At 58.4% G+C, this 18,827-nt stretch overlaps 3 protein-coding genes across 13 annotated transcripts in view; 2 read left to right on the top strand and 1 right to left on the bottom strand.

Moving 5' to 3' along the window:
• RFX2 (regulatory factor X2) overlaps nt 1–10,347 on the top strand; it is a 76,226-nt gene extending 65,879 nt beyond the window's left edge. For all 11 annotated transcript variants that reach the window (XM_064396246.1, XM_064396256.1, XM_064396255.1 and 8 more), the window contains 7 exons: nt 1,123–1,274; nt 2,230–2,327; nt 3,310–3,459; nt 4,728–4,936; nt 5,239–5,392; nt 6,835–6,877; nt 7,023–10,347. In XM_064396246.1, coding sequence (XP_064252316.1) covers nt 1,123–1,274; nt 2,230–2,327; nt 3,310–3,459; nt 4,728–4,936; nt 5,239–5,392; nt 6,835–6,877; nt 7,023–7,117 — 901 coding nt within the window. In that variant the 3' untranslated portion in view covers nt 7,118–10,347. The remainder of the gene's footprint in view (nt 1–1,122; nt 1,275–2,229; nt 2,328–3,309; nt 3,460–4,727; nt 4,937–5,238; nt 5,393–6,834; nt 6,878–7,022) is intronic.
• Nucleotides 10,348–10,642: 295 nt separating this feature from the next.
• LOC135284652 (la-related protein 6-like) lies at nt 10,643–15,682 on the top strand. The gene is made up of 4 exons (XM_064396257.1): nt 10,643–12,754; nt 12,850–13,027; nt 13,751–13,949; nt 14,548–15,682. The coding sequence occupies exons 2-4, from the start codon at nt 12,861–12,863 to the stop codon at nt 15,403–15,405; spliced, it is 1,224 nt and encodes a 407-aa protein (XP_064252327.1). The 5' UTR covers nt 10,643–12,754; nt 12,850–12,860; the 3' UTR covers nt 15,406–15,682.
• Nucleotides 15,683–16,736: 1,054 nt separating this feature from the next.
• IFI30 (IFI30 lysosomal thiol reductase) lies at nt 16,737–18,722 on the bottom strand. The gene is made up of 7 exons (XM_064396334.1): nt 18,477–18,722; nt 17,665–17,844; nt 17,522–17,596; nt 17,352–17,447; nt 17,115–17,267; nt 16,966–17,034; nt 16,737–16,882 (listed from the first exon to the last, which is right to left on the bottom strand). Exons 1-7 carry the CDS (start codon nt 18,606–18,608, stop codon nt 16,817–16,819), a joined length of 771 nt encoding a protein of 256 aa, XP_064252404.1. The 5' UTR covers nt 18,609–18,722; the 3' UTR covers nt 16,737–16,816.
• Nucleotides 18,723–18,827: the final 105 nt, after the last annotated feature.

Genomic DNA, 18,827 nt, shown 5'->3' with positions numbered 1-18,827 from the left:
GTTTAAAATCTCATTTTTTTGAGGGAACAGCTCCCAGGCAGATTGCAACACCCCAGGAGCTGTTTCTAGGTACAAAGGGGAAACTGGAGGCAGCTTTTGTGCAGGGCTCTCACAGCTCTGCCACTAACCCAGAGAGGTAAATAACACACTCCCTCCCCTTCTCAATATGTAAATATAAATACAAACCCCAAATATTAGGGAGGTGGCACACTGAAAGCATGAGAAGATGCAGAACATGGATGCACTTCACAGCAGATTTCCTGACCTGTTTCTCCATGGGGGATTTTCCAGGAGTTATGCCCGTGGAGTTCACAGGCTGAGGCTCAAAGTTCCCTTTAGAGCATGTCCAAGGCTTGGCTTTAATGATTTTGATGGGGAAAAAGACCCTTTCCATGGGGAAAGACCCTTCCAAATTCCCAATTCCCAGCATAATGTGTGGGTGAGCAGCTCTGCTGTCATGCCCTGACACTGAATTCAGCTTTCAGCTCTTTCTGTTTGCTGTGTAACAAATATCTTGTGCCTTTATACATCTACAAAGTGAAAATAAGGGAAGTTGGATTGACCTCAGCCAGTTACAGACAATATGTTCTATTCTCATCCAGTCAGTCTCCTTCCTTCTGAAAATATTCAGCATTTGGAGGGGTTAAACACCTTGAGAACTCAATATCAGCTCATCTGCCCCTAGAGTGGCTGCAAAGTTTTGTCCCCAGTGCTGTGGCTCAGGAGGGCAGAGGAGGGAGGAGAGGGCTGGGAAGGTTTGGGAGCAGCTGGGGCTGTAAGGAGGAGCCAGCTGAGCCTTTGCTGGCTGAGATGGCTTTGCTGGAGCTCAGCTCCCACGGGAACAGGGGCTGTGAGAGGCTGTGAGGTTAAAAAGGGAAGAGGGGAAGGCAAGCCGAGCACCAGGAGTGTGGATTTGAGGGAAAATTGTTTCAAGTTCTGGCCCCAAGGACAGGGAGGTGCTGGCAGAGACAAGACCTGTACTAGAAGTCAAACATTTCCTTTTGCAAGGCACCCAAACATGTTTTTTTCTGCTGAAAATTGGAGTTAGAAATGCAGAGGGAGGGGGAAAGCACTGAATGCAAACCTGCTGCTGACTCTGTCTCCTTCCTCCTCCTCCTGCAGTGAAGAGGAACCCGAAGGGACCCTCCCAAAGGACAAACTGATCACCCTGTGCAAGTACGAGCCCATCCTCAAGTGGATGAGGAGCTGTGACCACATCCTGTACCAGGCCCTGGTGGAGATCCTCATCCCTGACGTGCTCAGGCCAGTGCCCAGTGAGTACCCACAGCCCCCCTGAGTCTGAGCTCACTCTGGCCACCACTTGCCACAAAGATTTCCAGTGTACAAACCCACTTGGAGGTGTTTGTCTTGGCTAAAACGTCATGGCAGCAGCAGTGTTCCTCCTGCAGCTTTGCTCTGGAGGGTATTTAATTAATTAATCTGGGAATTCCCCTGCCTTTTACATTTGGTGTGTTGCATTTCACATCTCCTGACCTTGGCCAGGAGTTTGGGTATGGAGCTCTTTGGGATGTGGCTCCTTGGAGGTCTTTGTTTGCACAGGAACATCCTGTCCCTGAGTGCACTCCTGGAAATTAGGGGTCAACTTTTTGGGAGATTAATAAAAGGGTGTTGAGAGTTTTCTCTCTGATTTAGATTCCCAAATGTCCCTCTGAGGGCTGGCACAAGCTGGGGCACGAGGATGTCTCTGAAGAGCAAATTTCAATGCTTGAAAAATGCTCAGAAGGGCTATAAATAAGAAAAAGTCAAAAGAAAATAAGAGTAATTAAAAAAACATAAAATGTTTAGGTTGAAAAAGACTTCTAAGATCATTAAGTCCAATTGTCATAAGGATAAGAGTAAGATAAGAATAAAAGTAAGAATAAGAGTAAGGATAAGAATAAGAGTAAGAATAAGTAAGAATAAGATAAAAATAAGAGTAAGGGTGAGAATAAGAGTAAAGACAAGAATAAAAGTAAGGATAAGAATAACAGTAAGAATAAAAAAAAAGAAAAATAAAAATGGAAAAGAAGAAGATAAAGAATAACAAGAAGAGTTTGAGTAATAACATCAAAGAATAATTTGGGTGCATCAACCCAGCTGATTTCCTTGATGCTGAGTTGACATCTCAGCTAACCAGACCACGGGCTGGGCTTTCCCAGTAGTCCTAAGGTAGAAAATGGTAGCCAGAAATGGCACAGAGCCCTTCTGACTTTGCAGCCTTCCTTGCAGGCACGCTGACCCAGGCCATCCGGAACTTTGCCAAGAGCTTGGAAGGATGGCTGATGAATGCCATGAGTGAATTCCCCCCCCAGGTCGTGCAGACCAAGGTGAGCAGAGATGGGCCCATCTTGCAGAAGTCCCTGCTGGGGTTTGGCCACCTGGCACGGTGCAATTGTGAGCCAAAATCAGCCAGGAGTGGGAGGACAGGTGGCAGATCCTTGGTACCAGGAGCTGATGGTGCTCTGCCCATGGAGCCTTTCCTGTGTCCTGAAACTGCAGATAAAGATTTGTGGGAGAAAATCATAGAGCCACAGAATATCCTGAGCTGGAAGGGACCCACAGGGATCATCACAAACCCCTGGGCCTGCACCCCAACAATCCCACCCTGAGCATCCCTGGGAGTGCTGTCCAAACCCTCCTGGAGCTCTGGCAGCCTTGGGGCCAGGACCATTCCCTGTTACCTCTGCCCTGGAATGAGGCTGTCCTCCTGGAAAGCCCAGGAGTGAGTGGCATTGCCCCAAGGCTCCTGCTCTCCTAAAGCCAGGAATTCTTGCTGCCTCTTCCCAGCATGCTGGTCTCTGCTGGAGGCAGAGTGTGAAAACCTGGTAGCTTAAAGAGAATGAATAATGGAATCGTAGAATTATTCAGGTTTGGGTCCTTGCACTGCTGTTCTAGCTGGTGGAGCATTGTGTGGCCCAGGCAACCAGGGAGATGTAATGGGAGAGGTCAGAATCCTTCATTCCCTGCAACCCAACCCAAACTGGGCAGCACCTAAAGAGGCACCATTGGTTCACAAACCACCCTGTGCCCTCAACACGTTTTGCACCCACCTGTGCCCAAGGATTGACTGAGTTGTTTCGAGTGGCAAGGATTAAGCACAAGTGGCACAAGGATTAAGCTGAAAATGACCTTTAAGCTGATTTGAATCCAACCACCACCTCACCACTGCCCAGGCCACCCCTAAACCCTGTTCCCAAATGCCACCTCCACATTTTCTGAGCCCTTCCGTGGCCGGTGGCTGCAGTGCTGCTGCGTGCAGGGCTGGGCAGGCAGCAGAGCACGCCCTGCAGCCCCCATGCTGTGTTGCAGGTGGGGGTGGTGAGTGCCTTTGCCCAGACCCTGCGCAGGTACACGTCCCTGAACCACCTGGCGCAGGCGGCGCGCGCCGTGCTGCAGAACACGTCCCAGATCAACCAGATGCTCAGCGACCTCAACCGCGTGGACTTCGCCAACGTGCAGGTAACCCCAGACCCCCTGCTCCCCACCTGCCCCACGGGTGGGCTCCGCTGCCAGGCTCTCTATAGCCACCAGTCAGCCCCCAGTGCTGGATGAGCTGCGGGTGCTCAGCCTGGAGCAAAGGAGATCAGGGGTGACCTCATCCTACAGTGATACTGGGGTCTGCTCAAGCCAGCTCTCATAAGCTTTTGGAGATCTATGGCACACCCAAGATAGCTCAGCTACCTTAGAAGGCCTAAAATCAGCAGGATGGCTTCTGTGGTAGTGTTGGAAGAAGAAAAATTTTAATAAAAGGCAAAATAACAAAACTCTTTACAGAGAATAAGTGAGCCAGGAGCAAGGGTTCTTGCTCCTGGTAAAACACCTCACAAAAGCAATTAGTTTCTTTGTTCTCTTCTTTTTCTAGTAAAAGGCAGGACTTTTTGGCTCCTGTCTAATTGGCTATCTTTAAGTCCCCCAAGTCCTATGAGCTGTCTTTTTCACTAATTGAGGAGAGAAACGTCTGGGCTTTTTTCCTTTTTAAGAAGACAAAGGATAGTTTTGTCATTCTGTCAACAGAGGGCACATTCCTACACTACAGCTCCTGGAAGGTGCCTGTGCTCAGCTGGGGCTGGGCTCTTTCTCCAGGCAGCACTGACAGAACCAGAGCACACAGTCTCAAGCTGTGCCAAGGGAAATTTAGGTTGGATATTAGTCAAAAAGTATTTTTCCAGAAAGGGTGATAAAGCTCTGGAATGTTCTGCCCAGGGAGGTGGTGCAGTCCCCATCCCTGGGGGTGTTTAACAAAGCCTGGATGTGGCACTGGGTGCCAGGGTTGAGTTGAGGGGTTGGGGCTGGGTTGGACTTGATGATCTTGAAGGTCTCTTCCAACCCTGTGATTCTGGAATTCTGTGATTCTGTGAATTTTGTGAACAAGGTGATGGGTTTGGTGTTGCTTTCCCGGGTGAATTTTCCATCTCACTGTGGAAAAGGAGCTTCTGTAAAATTCACAGATCATTAAGGCTGGGAAAGACCTCCAAAACCATCCAGTCCAACCTTCAGCTGAATCCTGCCATGCCCACTAAATCGTGTCCCCACATCCACTCATTTTTTGAACACTTCCAGGGGTGGTGACTCCACCACTTCCCTGGGCACCCCATTCCAATGCTTCACCACTTTTCCAGTGAAGAATAAAGTGCTTCCAACAGTTATGGAGTTCTAAAAATACTGTGGTCCAGACAGATCCGAGGGGCCATGATTCAGAGTAACTGTGAGCCCTTCCTCCTGAGCAGGAGCAGGCCTCGTGGGTGTGCCAGTGTGAGGAGGGCATGGTGCAGAAGCTGGAGCAGGATTTCAAGCTGACTCTGCAGCAGCAGAGCTCTCTGGACCAGTGGGCCAGCTGGCTGGACAACGTGGTCACTCAAGTGCTGAAGCATCACGAGGGCAGCCCCAGCTTCCCCAAGGCAGCCAGGCAGTTCCTGTTGAAGTGGTCTTTCTACAGGTACATTTTCTTTCTCATTTTGGGGGTATTTCTGCATCAGCCTTGGGGCATGTAAAGAACTCCTTGAAAAGCCAAAGCCAAGTTGTTTACTCCATGAAACTCTGCTTAACTGTGGTTCTGGTGTCCTTTCAAGACAGGGATAGGATAATCCATAAACTAAATTTCTCAAATTGTTTTGATACTTTTGGCTCAGAGACAGAGACAGTGTTGTATCCCACAGTACCACCAGAGTCCAGAGCTCACATCAGCCAGGGCACAGGTGTAAAACTGAACCCAAATTTGTGATTGCTGCCCCTTCCCAGCTCCATGGTGATCCGGGACCTCACCCTGCGCAGCGCCGCCAGCTTTGGCTCCTTCCACCTGATCCGCCTGCTCTACGACGAGTACATGTTCTACCTGGTGGAGCACCGTGTGGCCCAGGCAACAGGGGAGACCCCAATTGCTGTCATGGGAGAGGTGAGAGCCCTTTATTCCCTACAAACCAACCCAAAAGAAGCAGCTCTTCAAAAGACACCGCTGGCTCACAAAGCGCACTGCACCCTCGGCTTGTTTTACAACAAAAATCATTTATTGAGCTGTTTTGGCACGAGGATAGAGCTCCTGGAGCATCTTCCCTGAGCTGGGGGGTTTGGGGTGGTTGAGCATCATTTGGGCTTTGGAGGCCTGGAGGAGGGAGGGAAAGGATCTCCCCTCTTCTCTGCACCCCCTGTGACTGCCAGCCCTGACTTTGGGACTCCTGACAGGGCAAAGTGCATCAAAACCAAGCAAAAATGGTCCAAAAGTTGCTTTCAGCAGCTGAACTTCTCCAGGCCTCTGCAAGCTCCAGCATTACATGCACAGTCAGCCACTCCCTCCATTTTTGAGGTGAAGAAGAGGATGATGGGGTTGCTTGGGCTGTTTGTGAGGGTTTGGGGTTTTTTTGTTCACAGTAAGTCTGGTGCCTGGCTTGCAGGCAGGTCCTGTCCTGCCTAGCTGAGGCCACATCAGTTTTTCCCTCTGAAATACAGAGTTAAAAGCCCCAGCTGAACCTGTGACAGCAATGCTGAAACTACTGTGAGTTTAAAACTGAGCCCACGTGCCCAAAACTGATCTCGTTTGCTCCTTGAATCTTTCACAGAGCTCATGCAGGGAGCCAGGAAAGCCAAAGCCTGTTGGTTCTGCCTTCCCTCCCCCTCCCACACTGCTCCAGCTGCACTGCTGAGTTCCCACTATTCCCTGCAAAGCCTCCACCTCCAGTGATATTGAAGGAACAGGAAAGGCAGAGAGTGGCTCCCAGCACAGCCCAGCTGGGGGAGGCTCCCATCCCTCAGGCTTTTCCTTCATTAAACCCTTGCAATATTCCTGGTCTCCAGGAGGAGGCTGATTCTTCCCAGCAAAGAAGGATGAAGTGTCCTCCCACTCTCCTCAGCTCCTGCCCAGCTTTCCAAGACTTTCCAGCATTGCTGTCACAGCAATTTGGTGTCTCAGACCTCGTCACTGAGAGGGACACCACAATTCCAGAGCCAAGGAGCTCCCTGGTTCCACTTGGCACCATGGCCTGGCTGCCCAAACTCTCTCAGCATCACTGCAAAGGCTTTGCAGAAAGGTGAAATGCCTGAGAGGTGGAAAGGGCTGAGAAAAGGCACCACTTTTACCTGCAGCAGCACTCGATCATCACCTGGGAGATGGAAAAATGTCTCCCTTAATTCCAGAGCTAAATCCTGCCCTGGATTGTTGTGTGTGGTGTTTGCCCAGAGGTTTAAATGGCACCAAAATCTTTTCCCCCAAAAGCTGTGGCTGGTTTTGATTTCTGCTCTCCACCACCAGCACCCATGCTCAGTCTCTCCTGGGTGCTTGAAATTGTCTGGCACCTCAGCTCCCCAAAGCCTCACTGACCCCACAACTCCTTTTTCTTTCAGTTTGGTGACCTCACATCCCTGTCCCCGACGCTGCTGGACAAAGGTACCTGCCCTCCCTGCCGGGGGCTCTGCTGCTCGGGGTGGGCTGCCCGTGGGAGGGGGATGCTCCTGCTGCCTCTTGCAGCTGCTCTGCCGGCTGCAGCCCCGCTGGCCCCTGCCCTGCCCTGCCCTGACCGTGTCCTTTGCAGACGACATCAGCGAGCTGGGCACCGAGGGGGACCCGGGGGAGCCGCTGGTCAAGCGGGAGCGCAGCGAGCCCGGCCACTCCCTGCACGACATCTGAGACCCGGGATGGACCTGGCCACTCCCTGCACGACATCTGAGACCCGGGATGGACCTGGCCACTCCCTGCAGGACATCTGAGACCCGGGATGGACCTGGCCACTCCCTGCAGGACATCTGAGACCCGGGATGGACCTGGCCACTCCCTGCACGACATCTGAGACCCGGGATGGACCTGGCCACTCCCTGCAGGACATCTGAGACCCGGGATGGACCTGGCCACTCCCTGCACGACATCTGAGACCCGGGACACACCTGGCCACTCCCTGCAGGACATCTGACATCTGACCCGGGGCTGGAGCGAGCCATCCATCCGGAGCCAGGCGGGGCGTGCCAAGCCCGGGCCCCCCCGGATCTGCGTTATTATAGTGCCTCTTAGTTTCTCTTTCTGTTTACTTGTGTTTGAGGATGGGCTGAGCCAGTTTGGCTGCCAGTGTCCCTCCGGAGGGGAGGGAGAAGCTCCAGAGTGTGCTCCCAAGGGATGGAGGGCTCTGTGGCCAGCAGCAGGTGGGATGTGCCTGGCTGGAGGAGCTCTCCTGCCTCTCCAGCTGAAGCACAAACGAGGCTTTCTCTGTCAGGGAAGGTGCTTTGGGTTCCTTCCCCTCGTCTCAGACTTCACTGTGATACAAACTTGAACCAATCAGTGCCCAAGAAGAAGGAAAAGTACCCGGCCCTTCTCCTGCAGCCTTTCCAGACAAGCTGTGCTGGCTCTGGCTTTGCCAAATCTCTTGCACGGGGGGCACAGGGCAGCTGGTGTCCCTTGTCCCCCCTGGGGAGAGGCTCCAGGCTGCACATCCCGACGGACACAGGCGTGCTCTGGGACTGTGGGATGAGCATTCCCACCTGCTTCCATGGCCCCCCAGCCTGGCCCTTCACCCCAACGCTCCTGGGATGCCAACAGCCAACTCAAGATACCAAAGGACTCCGAGGCAGTGGCAGCTGGAGGCAGAGCGTGTCCATTGTCCCACGTGCCACGAGTGCCTGGGGGCAATCCCGTGGTGATTCCATGGTGATCCCATGGAAATCCCGTGGCAATCCTGTGGTGATCCCGTGGTGATCCCGTGATGATCCCATGGCAATCCTGTGGTGATCCCATGGTGATTCCATGGCAATCCCATGATGATCCCATGGCAATCCCATGGCAATCCTGTGGTGATCCCATGGCAATCCCCTGATGATCCCATGGCAATCCCATGATGATCCCATGGCAATCCCATGATGATCCCATGGCAATCCCATGGCAATCCCATGATGATCCCACGGCAATCCCCGTCCTCCACGGTGCCCAGGCAGACAGGAACTGGTCCCACATCCTGGGGTTTGTGAAATTCCCACCCCCTGTCCTGCTCTGAGGTTGAAGGAGGGTCTGGAGCAGGGGCAAGGGGGGGTGACCGCGGTGCCTTAGGAGGGCCTTGTTCCCATTCCCTGCTCCAGGTGGCCCAGCACGGCTCAGACTGGCCCAGCTCAGCTCAGACTGGCCCAGCTCGGCTCAGACTGGCCCAGCATGGCTCAGACTGGCTCAGCTCAGCTCAGACTGGCCCAGCACGGCTCAGACTGGCCCAGCCCAGCTCAGACTGGCCCAGCACGGCTCAGACTGGCCCAGCAAAGCTCAGACTGGCTCAGCTCAGCTCAGACTGGCCCAACAGAGCTCAGACTGGCTCAGCTCAGCTCAGACTGGCCCAACAGAGCTCAGACTGGCTCAGCTCAGCTCAGACTGGCCCAGCTCAGCTCAGACTGGCTCAGCTCAGCTCAGACTGGCCCAGCTCAGCTCAGACTGGCCCAGCTCAGCTCAGACTGGCCCAGCACGGCTCAGACTGGCTCAGCTCAGCTCAGACTGGCCCAGCTCAGCTCAGACTGGCCCAGCTCAGCTCAGACTGGCCCAGCACAGCTCAGACTGGCTCAGCTCAGCTCAGACTGGCCCAGCTCAGCTCAGACTGGCCCAGCACGGCTCAGACTGGCCCAGATCAGCTCAGACTGGCCCAGCAAAGCTCAGACTGGCCCAGCATGGCTCAGACTGGCCCAGCATGGCTCAGACTGGCCCAGCATGGCTCAGACTGGCCCAGCATGGATCAGACTGGCCCAGCACGGCTCAGACTGGCCCAGACTGGCCCAGCTCAGCTCAGACTGGCCCAGCACGGCTCAGACTGGCCCAGCTCAGCTCAGACTGGCCCAGCACGGCTCAGACTGGCCCAGCATGGATCAGACTGGCCCAGCACGGCTCAGACTGGCCCAGCACGGCTCAGACTGGCCCAGCTCAGCTCAGACTGGCCCAGCTCAGCTCAGACTGGCCCAGCATGGATCAGACTGGCCCAGCACGGCTCAGACTGGCCCAGCACGGCTCAGACTGGCCCAGCACGGCTCAGACTGGCCCAGCAAAGCTCAGACTGGCCCAGCATGGATCAGACTGGCCCATCCCAGGTGGGGAGGGGCTGGCACAGACCCCCAGCACTCTGCTCTTCCCTCTCTGGGTCCCTTGGCCTTTCCCGTGGGGCTGAGCTGGGGGGGCTCTGCAGGGTTTATCCCCTCCCCATGTCCTGGGGGGTCTGTGCTGCCATGGACTGCCCTGGGGTGCTGTGGGCCACAGGGCAGAGGAGGGGGGATCTGTCATCAAAACAAAGCCCTGGGGCAAACCTCTCTGTGAATAAAGGCCGTGTCATAAATAGCTTTTATTATTATGGTTTCTGGTGATGCAGTGTTTGGTGTGAGCTTTTCCAGGTGTGCATTTGCCTAGCAGAGTGTCTTCTACCCAAATCTCTGATTTTCTCACTCCCAGTGGCACCGAGGCAGCTGTGGCACTTCCAGACACGCTGCTAATGGCAAGTGACACGGGCGTGTGTGCAGTGGCACATCCTCCCTCTGCCCCCTCCTTGTGCCAGGGCAGTGTTTGTCTGTAAATGTCTCACATGGAAGTGGCAGGAGAGAAGTGAGAGAGGCAGATTTAAATGTACATAGCCATGAAAACTCCCCGGGTCAGAGTCCACACTTGGGATCCTGCTGACGAGATAAGAAGAGTCTAAAAAAACAACAGAGCAACCAAATCTTTACTGCCCTGCTCCCACTGAGGGCCACAGAAGTTCAGCTCTTCCTCTGAGGGAAGCCAGCGTGCAAAGGAGATGCTCTGGAGCTCTGCAGCAGCGTGTGAGGAGGCTGGAGCAGCACCCAAACCCCTCCACAGAATTCCCAGCTACAGCTGAACAGCAATAAATGTGTATCCAAGCCAGGCCTGCACAAGGAGTGTCGTGGTGCCATTTCTTCTGTGACCCTGCTGAGAGGTGCCAGGAGATGCTGCAGCAGCCTGGGGGGATGCAGCAGCTGCCCAGGGTAGGGTGATGAAGCAGGGCAGGGGTCTGCAGGGAGGCACATTCCCCCCGGAGCAGCAGCTGGTGTGTCAGATAACCCCGAGGGGAGCAGGGCCGAGGGATCAGACTGAGCACAGCGCCGCTGGAGGATTTTCTAATTAAGCTTCCAGACTAATTGAGAGGATGGGGGCAGTGGGGATGGGAGGGGTGGGACAAGGGCTGGGTCATTCCTGCTCTGACCCCTCGGCAAGGTTCAGCCTCTGTGCCTTTGCTTCTCTCTCCCCCTGGATTAAGCCCAGTCTGGCTGCACCAGACAGAGCCTGTTCCTTTGGGAATCTCAGCTCTGGAAGCAGGAGATTATTTCCCCCAGGGGAGCTGGGCAGCACCTCCTGACCCTGAGAAAATCTGCCTCTAAGCACAAAGCAAACACAGCTCAAAATCCTCCTGGTAGCACCTACACCCCTTCCTCAGCCTGCCTCTGGCTCCATCCCCTCCCAGACGGGCAAATCCTGCACAGATTCAGCACCAGCATCCCAGGATTTTGTCTCCCACCTCTTCCCAAGCAGCAGAGAGCACCAGGAGGTGGCAGGAGAAGGGGAGGTGCCACCAAGCCTGGGGAAATCAGAGTAGAACGTTCCAGAAGCAGCTGGACAGTGCCAGTCCCTGTGGCTCATCCCAGAAGGGCAACCCTGGAGCTGGGCAGGGGGGCACAGCCCAGGGAGTGCCCCAGGGGCAGGGGACACTGCAGTGCCACCAGCCTGGGAGGAGCTGCTGCTCTGGGGACATCCTGGAGTGTCTGGCACAAGGATCTTCCCTGAGCTGGGGATTTGGGGTGGTTGAGCATCATTTGGGCTTTGGAGGCCTGGAGGAGGGAGGGAAAGGATCTCCCCCCTTCTCTGCACCCCCTGTGACTGCCAGCCCTGACTTTGGGACTCCTGACAGGGCAAAGTGCATCAAAACCAAGCAAAAATGGTCCAAAAGTTGCTTTCAGCAGCTGAACTTCTGCAGGCCTCTGCAAGCTCCAGCACTACCTGCACAGCTGGGCAGGGTGGCACAGCCCAGGGGGCAGGGGACACTGCAGTGCCACCAGCCTGGGGGTGCTGCTGCCCTGGGACAGCCAGGACACCCTGCACAGCCCAAGGGGCAGGGGACACTGCAGTGCCACCAGCCTGGGGGTGCTGCTGCCCTGGGACAGCAGGACATCCTGCAGAGCTCCAATCTGTGCGTGGCTGCTGGGATGTGAGGGTGGGATGAGCCCTGGACTCGTCTCCTCTTTGTCCCCTCTGTGTCCCTGGGCTGGGATGGCTTCAGGTCCATGTTCTGGCACTCCTGGATTGTCCCCACGGTGTCACAGAACAGGCCCCATGTCCAGGAAGCCTCGGCCAGGGACTTGGGAAATGAGATGAAGTTCTCAAAATGAACCAGCACAAAATACAGATTTGAAAGCAGGAACCAGAGCCACCTTCTGTTGTTTGCCTGCAACTTCTCCCATCATTTGCTCTGCAGCAGCACCTGCCCTTGTGCCAGGGCAGCCTGGGCCTGCCCGTGTGGCCCCAGGCAACATCAGCCAGGCCCAGGAGGGCTCCCAGCAGCAGCAGTCCCAGTTCCACCCTGCCCTGGCACTGTCCCCAGCCCAGTGTCACCCCCTAGCTGCCCCAGCCCCCCTCACCCTGCCCCTGCTGCCCAGCACGGGCTCAGGCCATGGGGATGTTTCATTCCAGACCCTTCCCCTGGGCTCCATCCCTGCTCCTCATGGGATGTTTCTGCAGGGAGAAGGGCCCTTCCCTGCTGCCCTGGCAGCACTGAGAGCCCCAAGGACCGGTTGGGAGCCCAAAGGATGTGAGAGCCCAAAGGATTCCCTGCACAGAAGCCTCCCTTCCCCGTGTGGCTGTCACTGTCCCCGCTCAAGGCAGGGAAACTGAGGCACAGACACAGAGGCCTCGTGGCTGCAATTCAGTGCCCCCCTGGCTACCAGAGGGGACAGGTTCTGCTGGCCCTGCCCTGCCTGCTCCCTGGCCTGGCTAATCCAGGGCTCAGCTGGGGCAGTTTAACCACAAACAGGTTTCACCTGGAGCAGGCAGTGTGGGGGCAGGTCCACAGCCACCCTGCAGCTCCTTCAGGGTGTGTTTATAAACCCACACCCCCCTCACCCCAGGGGCTTTCTCTCCTTCCTTTTTTTTTCCCCTTTTTATTTTCTTTTCTTTTTTTTTTTCTTTTTTTTTTTTTTTTTTTTTTTGCCTTTGTGCTTTGGGAGCTGAGGAGCATTTGGGAGTTGCTACTTCAGGATGTTTGGGATGTTCTGCTAGAGCTTAGAACTTTCTTCCAGTGCTACCAAGCAGGTAAGGACACAACCATCACCTCCCCCAGTGCCCTGCCCTGGGCTGGCTCTGGGGGCTGGGGTGTCCCAGCACTGTCCTCCTGTGTCACCTCCCAGGTGAAGGGACAATGTCCTCACGTGGCTCTGGACTGCCCCTGGGGCTCGATGCCCAGCCCAGCTGCAGCACCCCAGTGCCTGTACCCAGGAATTCCCTCCTGGCACGGCCTCTCCCTGCCCCCTGGAGCTGCTCCCTCGCCCTGCTCGGCCAGGAGGACACCGTGGAGAGCTGCAGAGGGTACGTGGGACTGCTGAGCATGTTTGTCCTCAAGGGACGTGTCCCTTGTGTGGGACATGTTTGATCCAGCCTGGGAGGCTCCTGAGGCTCGGGCTGGGGTCATTCCCTGTGCCCTGGGCAGGGCTGGGGTCATTCCCTGTGCCCAGGCCAAGGCTGGGGTCATTCCCTGTGCCCTGGGCAGGGCTGGGGTCATTCCCTGTAGCCAGGGCAGGGCTGGGGTCATTCCCTGTACCCAGGGCAGGGCTGGGGCTGTTCCCCATATCCTGGGCAAGGCTGGTGGGCACAGGCTGGGGCTGTTCCCCATGCCCAGGGCAAGGCTGGAGTCATTCCCTGTGCCTAGGCCAAGGCTGGAGCTGTTCCCCATGCCCAGGGCAGGGCTGGTGGGCACAGGTTGGGGCTGTTCCTTAAGCCCAGGCCAAGGCTGGAGTTGTTCCCTCCAGTGCAAGGCTGGTGGGCACAGGCTGGAGTCATTCCCAGTGCCCAGGGCAGGGCTGGTGGGCATGGGCTGGGGCTATTCCCTGTGCCCAGAGCAAGGCTGGGGCTGTTCCCCATACCCAGGGCAGGGCTGGTGGGCAGAGGCTGGGGTCATTCCCCATGCCCAGGACAGGGCTGGGGTCATTCCCCATGCCCAGGGCAGGGCTGGTGGCTGCCCGTGGTGTCTCTGCTGCCCCACCACGGCGTCCTGGGCAGCAGCTGACCCCTGTCCCCCCACTGCCATGCCAGGAGCTCCTGTGAGCTGGGGGTGGCCCTGCTGGAGCCCTCGTGCCCCGGCCCCGACCCGCAGCTGGTGCGCAGGATCGTGGCCCAGGTGGAGTTCTACCTGTCCGACGAGAACCTGGCCAAGGACGCCTTCCTGCTCAAACACGTGCAGAAGAACAAGATGGGCTTTGTCAGCATCAAGCTGCTGACATCCTTCAAGAAGGTGGGTCTGGGGGTGCAGGCTGCCTCCCGTGGGGTGTGGGGAGCGCTGGGCTGTGTCCTGCTGCTGCAGAGCTGGGCTCTGCTCAGTGCCCAGGCGAGCAGGGAAAGCTCCTCAAACCACCCCCAGGGCTGGGGTCACCTCTTCTACCCATGGACTGCTTTGGAAGTGATCATCCCTTAACCAGAAAATCCCAGGGAAGTGCTGGTGGTGTGGCTTAGGGGGAAGTTGTGGCTCCTTTCCAGAGTCTGGGGACACTGGGGCTGTCTGCAGATCCCAGAGCTGCTCAGGCAGAAGGGGGACATTGCCTGGGGGTGCTGGATGGGGTCACAGCCTGGCTGGAGGCTGTGGAAGTGATGGACTGCTTTGGAAGTGATTGTCCCTTAACCAAAAAAAAAACCAGGGAAGTGCTGGTGGTGTGGCTCCTTTCCAGAGCCTGGGGGACACTGGGACTGTCTGCAGACCCCAGAGCTGCTCAGGCAGAAGGGGGACATTGCCCTGGGTGCTGGATGGGGTCACAGCTGCCTGGAGGGGGGGTTTAGGGTGGTCCCTGCCGTTGTGGGGGATGCAGAGCGATGGGCATTCCACCCTCTGTGCCCAGGTGAAATACCTGACCCGGGACTGGCGCCTCACCCTCTACGCCCTCAAGTTCTCGGCGCTGCTGGAGGTGAACAAGGAGGGCACCAAAGTGCGGCGGCGCCTCCCCATCCCCGAGTACCTGCTGAGCGTCCCCCCCAGCAAGCTGCTGCTGGCCTGGGAGCTGCAGCCGCGGGAGCAGGACCTGCCCCTGCAGAAAAACTTCCTGGACACCATCACGAGGATGTTCAGCCCCTTCGGCGCCATCGCCTCCATCCGCCTGCTGCGGCCGGGCCGCAAGCTGCCCTCGGACGTGCGCAGGTACTCGGCGCGCTTCCCCGAGCTGCTGAGCCGCTGCTGTGCCCTGGTGGAGTACGAGAGCCTGGAGAGCGCCCGCAGCGCCGCCGAGAGCCTGCGGCAGCGCGACTGGCACGGCGTCAGGGTGGTGCGGCTGTGCGGCAAGGGCGGCCGCAGGAGAGCCGCGGAGGAGCGGGCGGCTGCGAAGGCTCCATCCGCACCTGCGGCGTTCCCCCGCAGCCTGGAGGGTTCCCTGCTGCAGGCCGAGGGGGCCGCGGGGTCGCTGTCCCCCCTCCTGAGCCGGGAGCTGCCGGCACCGAGCTGGCCCGGGGGAGACTTGGCACCGGGAGATGGCAGCGGGTTCCCCGGCTCGCTGCTCCCTCCGCTCGGGCTGGGCACCGAGAGCCGCCCGGGGGGCTCCTGGACACCCTGGGGCAGCCTCCTCTGTCCCAAAGCTCCCCCCAGCCGTGGGCAGGGGGTGTCCGAGCCCCTCAGCCTGTGGGACGGGGTCCTGCCCCACGGCCCCGAGGGCACCGAGGGCTCCGGCTGCAGCCTCGGGAGAGGAGAGCTCGTCCTGCGGCGCTGAGACTCCTTCAGATCCAGGGCTAGGGTTTGTAATGGTCTTTCTTTTCCCTTCTTCTTTCGACGGGAAGGCTTTGCTATGGCCCTGCGAGCTGTGGGCAGTGCAGTGCAGCTGATCCAGGGGACAGGTTTTGGGGCAAGGGCGATGCTCGAGGCAGAGGCTGAGCAGCAGCAGGAGCTGTGCTGTGCTCATGCCGGTGAGACTGTGCTTGCTCAGGGCCCAGGGCTGGGCTTGGGGTCCAGGTTTTGGATGAGAAATGGACAATAAAGAGAGATGAAGTTTCCAGGCACTCTCTGGGTCATGCTGTGATTTTTTTTTTTTTTTTTTCAATTTATTTTATTGGGTTTTTCCCCTCATCTTTCCAGGCCTTGCTGCTGCCTGAGGTGCAGCCAAACAAGGGAAGGAGGGTCCCTGCCTGCTGCTGCCTCCCTTGCTGTCCTTGGGGTGGTGGGGACACTGAGGGCTGCCCAGGCTGGCTGAGCCTGAGACAAGAGTGATGGCAGGGCCATGGTTCTTCCTGGCTGTTGGCTGCTCGAGGCTCTCTGCCATCTCTCAGGATGGAATGTGGGGGCTTCCTGTGTCCCCCCTGCTCCCACAGCCTCCCCAGCTCCTCTGGGAAAGGGTTAAGGGAGGCTGCCGCTGCCTCTCAGGGGTGTGCCAGTGCCCTTGGGCTGTGCCCAGAGCTGGGATGTGGTGGGATGAGTCCCACCCCTGCAGGGGTCACACCTCGTGTGAGGAGAGCTTTGAGGGCAGTCCCTGCAGTCAGGAGCCTCTGGCTGAGGAGCAGGAGGGTGGAAAACAAAGCAGGTGTGGGTTCTGTGCCCATCACCCAGCCAGGACCCTGGAACTGAGTTGTTCTACAGATAGTGAGCAGAATTCTCTGGATCAGGAATTGCTCGTCCTTGTGGCGAATTTCATCCCCCAGACCCCAGCTGGGAATGGCCTCTTGCTGGGGCAAGCAGGTCTGGGAAATTCCTGAGAGAATTGCTTGTCACAAGTGCTCAGGGAGCCACCAGGAAAGATTCCATCCTAAACCTGCTGGTTGGGAATGGAGAGGGACTGGTGGCAACTGGGATGGTCTTGGCCCCAGTGCTCCTGAAATGGTTGAATTTAGTGCTGTCAGTGTGAGGAGAAAGATGGACACAGGAGCTGCTTCCCAAGACTTGGAGAGAGGAAATGTTCTGCTGCTCAGCAGAGTTCCCTGGGAATCTTCAAGGGGCTTCTTTGTGACCCTGTGGAGCAGGTAATTCCCAGGTCTGGAGGGCAGCCCCAGTGCCCAGCCCCTCTCCCCTTCCTGTGGCAGGACAAAACCACCCCCTCCCTGTTCCCCCCACCACACCACTCCAGATCCTGCTGGTTTTCCATAAAAATATCCTTTTTATTGGCCTCCCTCTCGCTGCTCCCACACCATCCCTCAGCGCCTGCAGCCCGACGGGATCTTCGGGGCCTTGGAGCCCCCACAGATTTCAGGCTTCTCCCCCTGCCAGAGAGCAGCCATGAGAGCCCCAGCAGGGAGGAGGACGTGTCCCCAAGCCCTGCTGTCCCCACAGAGCCTTGTCCCACCTGGTAGAGGTGACAAACCAGCCCCAGCAGCGAGGCCTCTGCCTGTGCCTGCAGCTCGTCCGTGTGCTTCTGCGGGGGGACACGGGGCCGGTCAGGGGGGTCCCCAGCGTGTCCCAGCCCTGCCTGGCACCCGGTGCCCCCTGCCATACCCCATTGATGGTGATCCAGGGCACGTACTGGTGCGGGGGGTCCAGAGCCTCGGTCAGCTGGGCGTTGTGGTGCATCAGGGCCACCCCCGTGTCCCCCCGCACGCAGGCGGTGACGCGGCCAATGTCCACCTCTGGGGCGTAGATCTGCAGGCACTGCCAGCACAGGGGACACCGGGGCGCTCAGGGGGACAGGGACAGCCCCCATGCGGGGCATGAGGGGCGGGGAGGGGGACATACAGCCTCCAGGTTCTTGGTGACAGAGCTGCCCGACTCCAGGCAGAAGATGACGGGGAAGTAGGTGCTGAAGTTCTTGGCCTCGTGCATCAGACAGGCCTGCGGGGACAGGGCGGGCGGTGAGGGGCTGCTGGAGCCCCCCGTGGCAGCGCCGTGGGAGCGGGGACCGTCACCTCCATCATGTTGCCCAGGCATTCCTCGGGGCCGTGCTGGCACTGGAAGTGCCACTTGCCGCTGAAGTTCCTCTCCTGCGGGACCGACGGGTCTGAGCGGGGCCGGCGGCACCGGGGGGGGCACCGGCGGGGCCGGCTCCTACCTGGGCGTTGCCGTAGGGCACCAGGGTGATGTTCAGCATCTCTTCGGGCAGCAGCAGCCAGGTGGGGAAGAGCTTGAGGACCAGGAAGGCGCGGCACGCCGGGCACAGGCTCTCGTAGTACAGGCTCAGCTCCACGGGCGCGGCCGCGGGCTGAGGGAGCCTGGGGCAGCGGCTCTCCACCTGCACACGGGAGGGTTTCGGGGTGCACGGGGGGGCACGGCTGCAGCCCCCCTGTTCTGGTAGCTGTAGGGATGGGGTGAAGCTCCGGGATGGGGGAAGAAGGGGTGTGCAGGGCGAGAGGGAAGTGAGAGTGGCCACACGATCCTGTGCGTGGCTGGCAGCCAGCGCTGGGGCTTTCCACCAGAACTTCCCCAAAACATTTCAGGGGAAAACAAATTTAGACCAGGATGTGCCTGGGTGGGGGTATGGCCCGGCACCCAGTGCCAGGGGGAAGCTGCAGTCCCGTGGGGCTCACAGGGCACTGTCACCACCCGGCTCTATTTGGGGCAGAATAAGCCAAAAAGCGGTTTTACACTGAAAAAGCAGAAGTGCCAGCGGTGGCTGGGGAGGAGCAGGGTCCAGCCGTTCCCCAGGGATGCTGGGGAATGCCGTACTGCCCGTGTGGCACCGGAGGCCCTGAGCATCCCTGCAGATGCCACCCTGTGCCTCGCAGCTGGCACTCGCTCCAGGCATCGCTGCCAGGCGCTGCCCCAGCCCTGTCCCCGCGTCCCTGGGCAGGCGGGAGGTGGCCCCGCGTGCCGGGTGACCCTGCCCGTGTCCCCAGCCCCGTCGGCAGCAGCAGCAGCTCTGACCTGGCAGGCGGCGGCGGTGTCCCGGGAGCTGCACCAGCGCTGGGCAGGGTAATCACAGCCGGGGGCCGCGCCGAGCCCCGGGGCCAGCAGGGCCAGCAGGGCCAGGACGGCCAGCGGCACGGCGGGGGCCATCAGGACGGCGGGGTGACGCGGAAACGAGCCCGTCCCAGCGGGGACTTTTAAGGCGCGGCTGTGCCCGCCTCCCCGCGCCCCCGCTGCCCTTCCTGCGCCCCGGCCGCCGCCTCCCGTGACGCCGCCGGCCCACGTGGGGCTGCCGGGCTCCGGGGCTCCGCGGTTGTCACGGCTCCGGCACGGAAAGCCAGCCCGGAGCACCGGGTGTGGAGCTCCCGA

Source organism: Passer domesticus, chromosome 21 (assembly GCF_036417665.1).
Source record: "Passer domesticus isolate bPasDom1 chromosome 21, bPasDom1.hap1, whole genome shotgun sequence".
NCBI classification, from domain to species: Eukaryota; Metazoa; Chordata; class Aves; order Passeriformes; family Passeridae; genus Passer; species Passer domesticus.
This window is presented reverse-complemented; position numbering and strand designations above follow the sequence as displayed.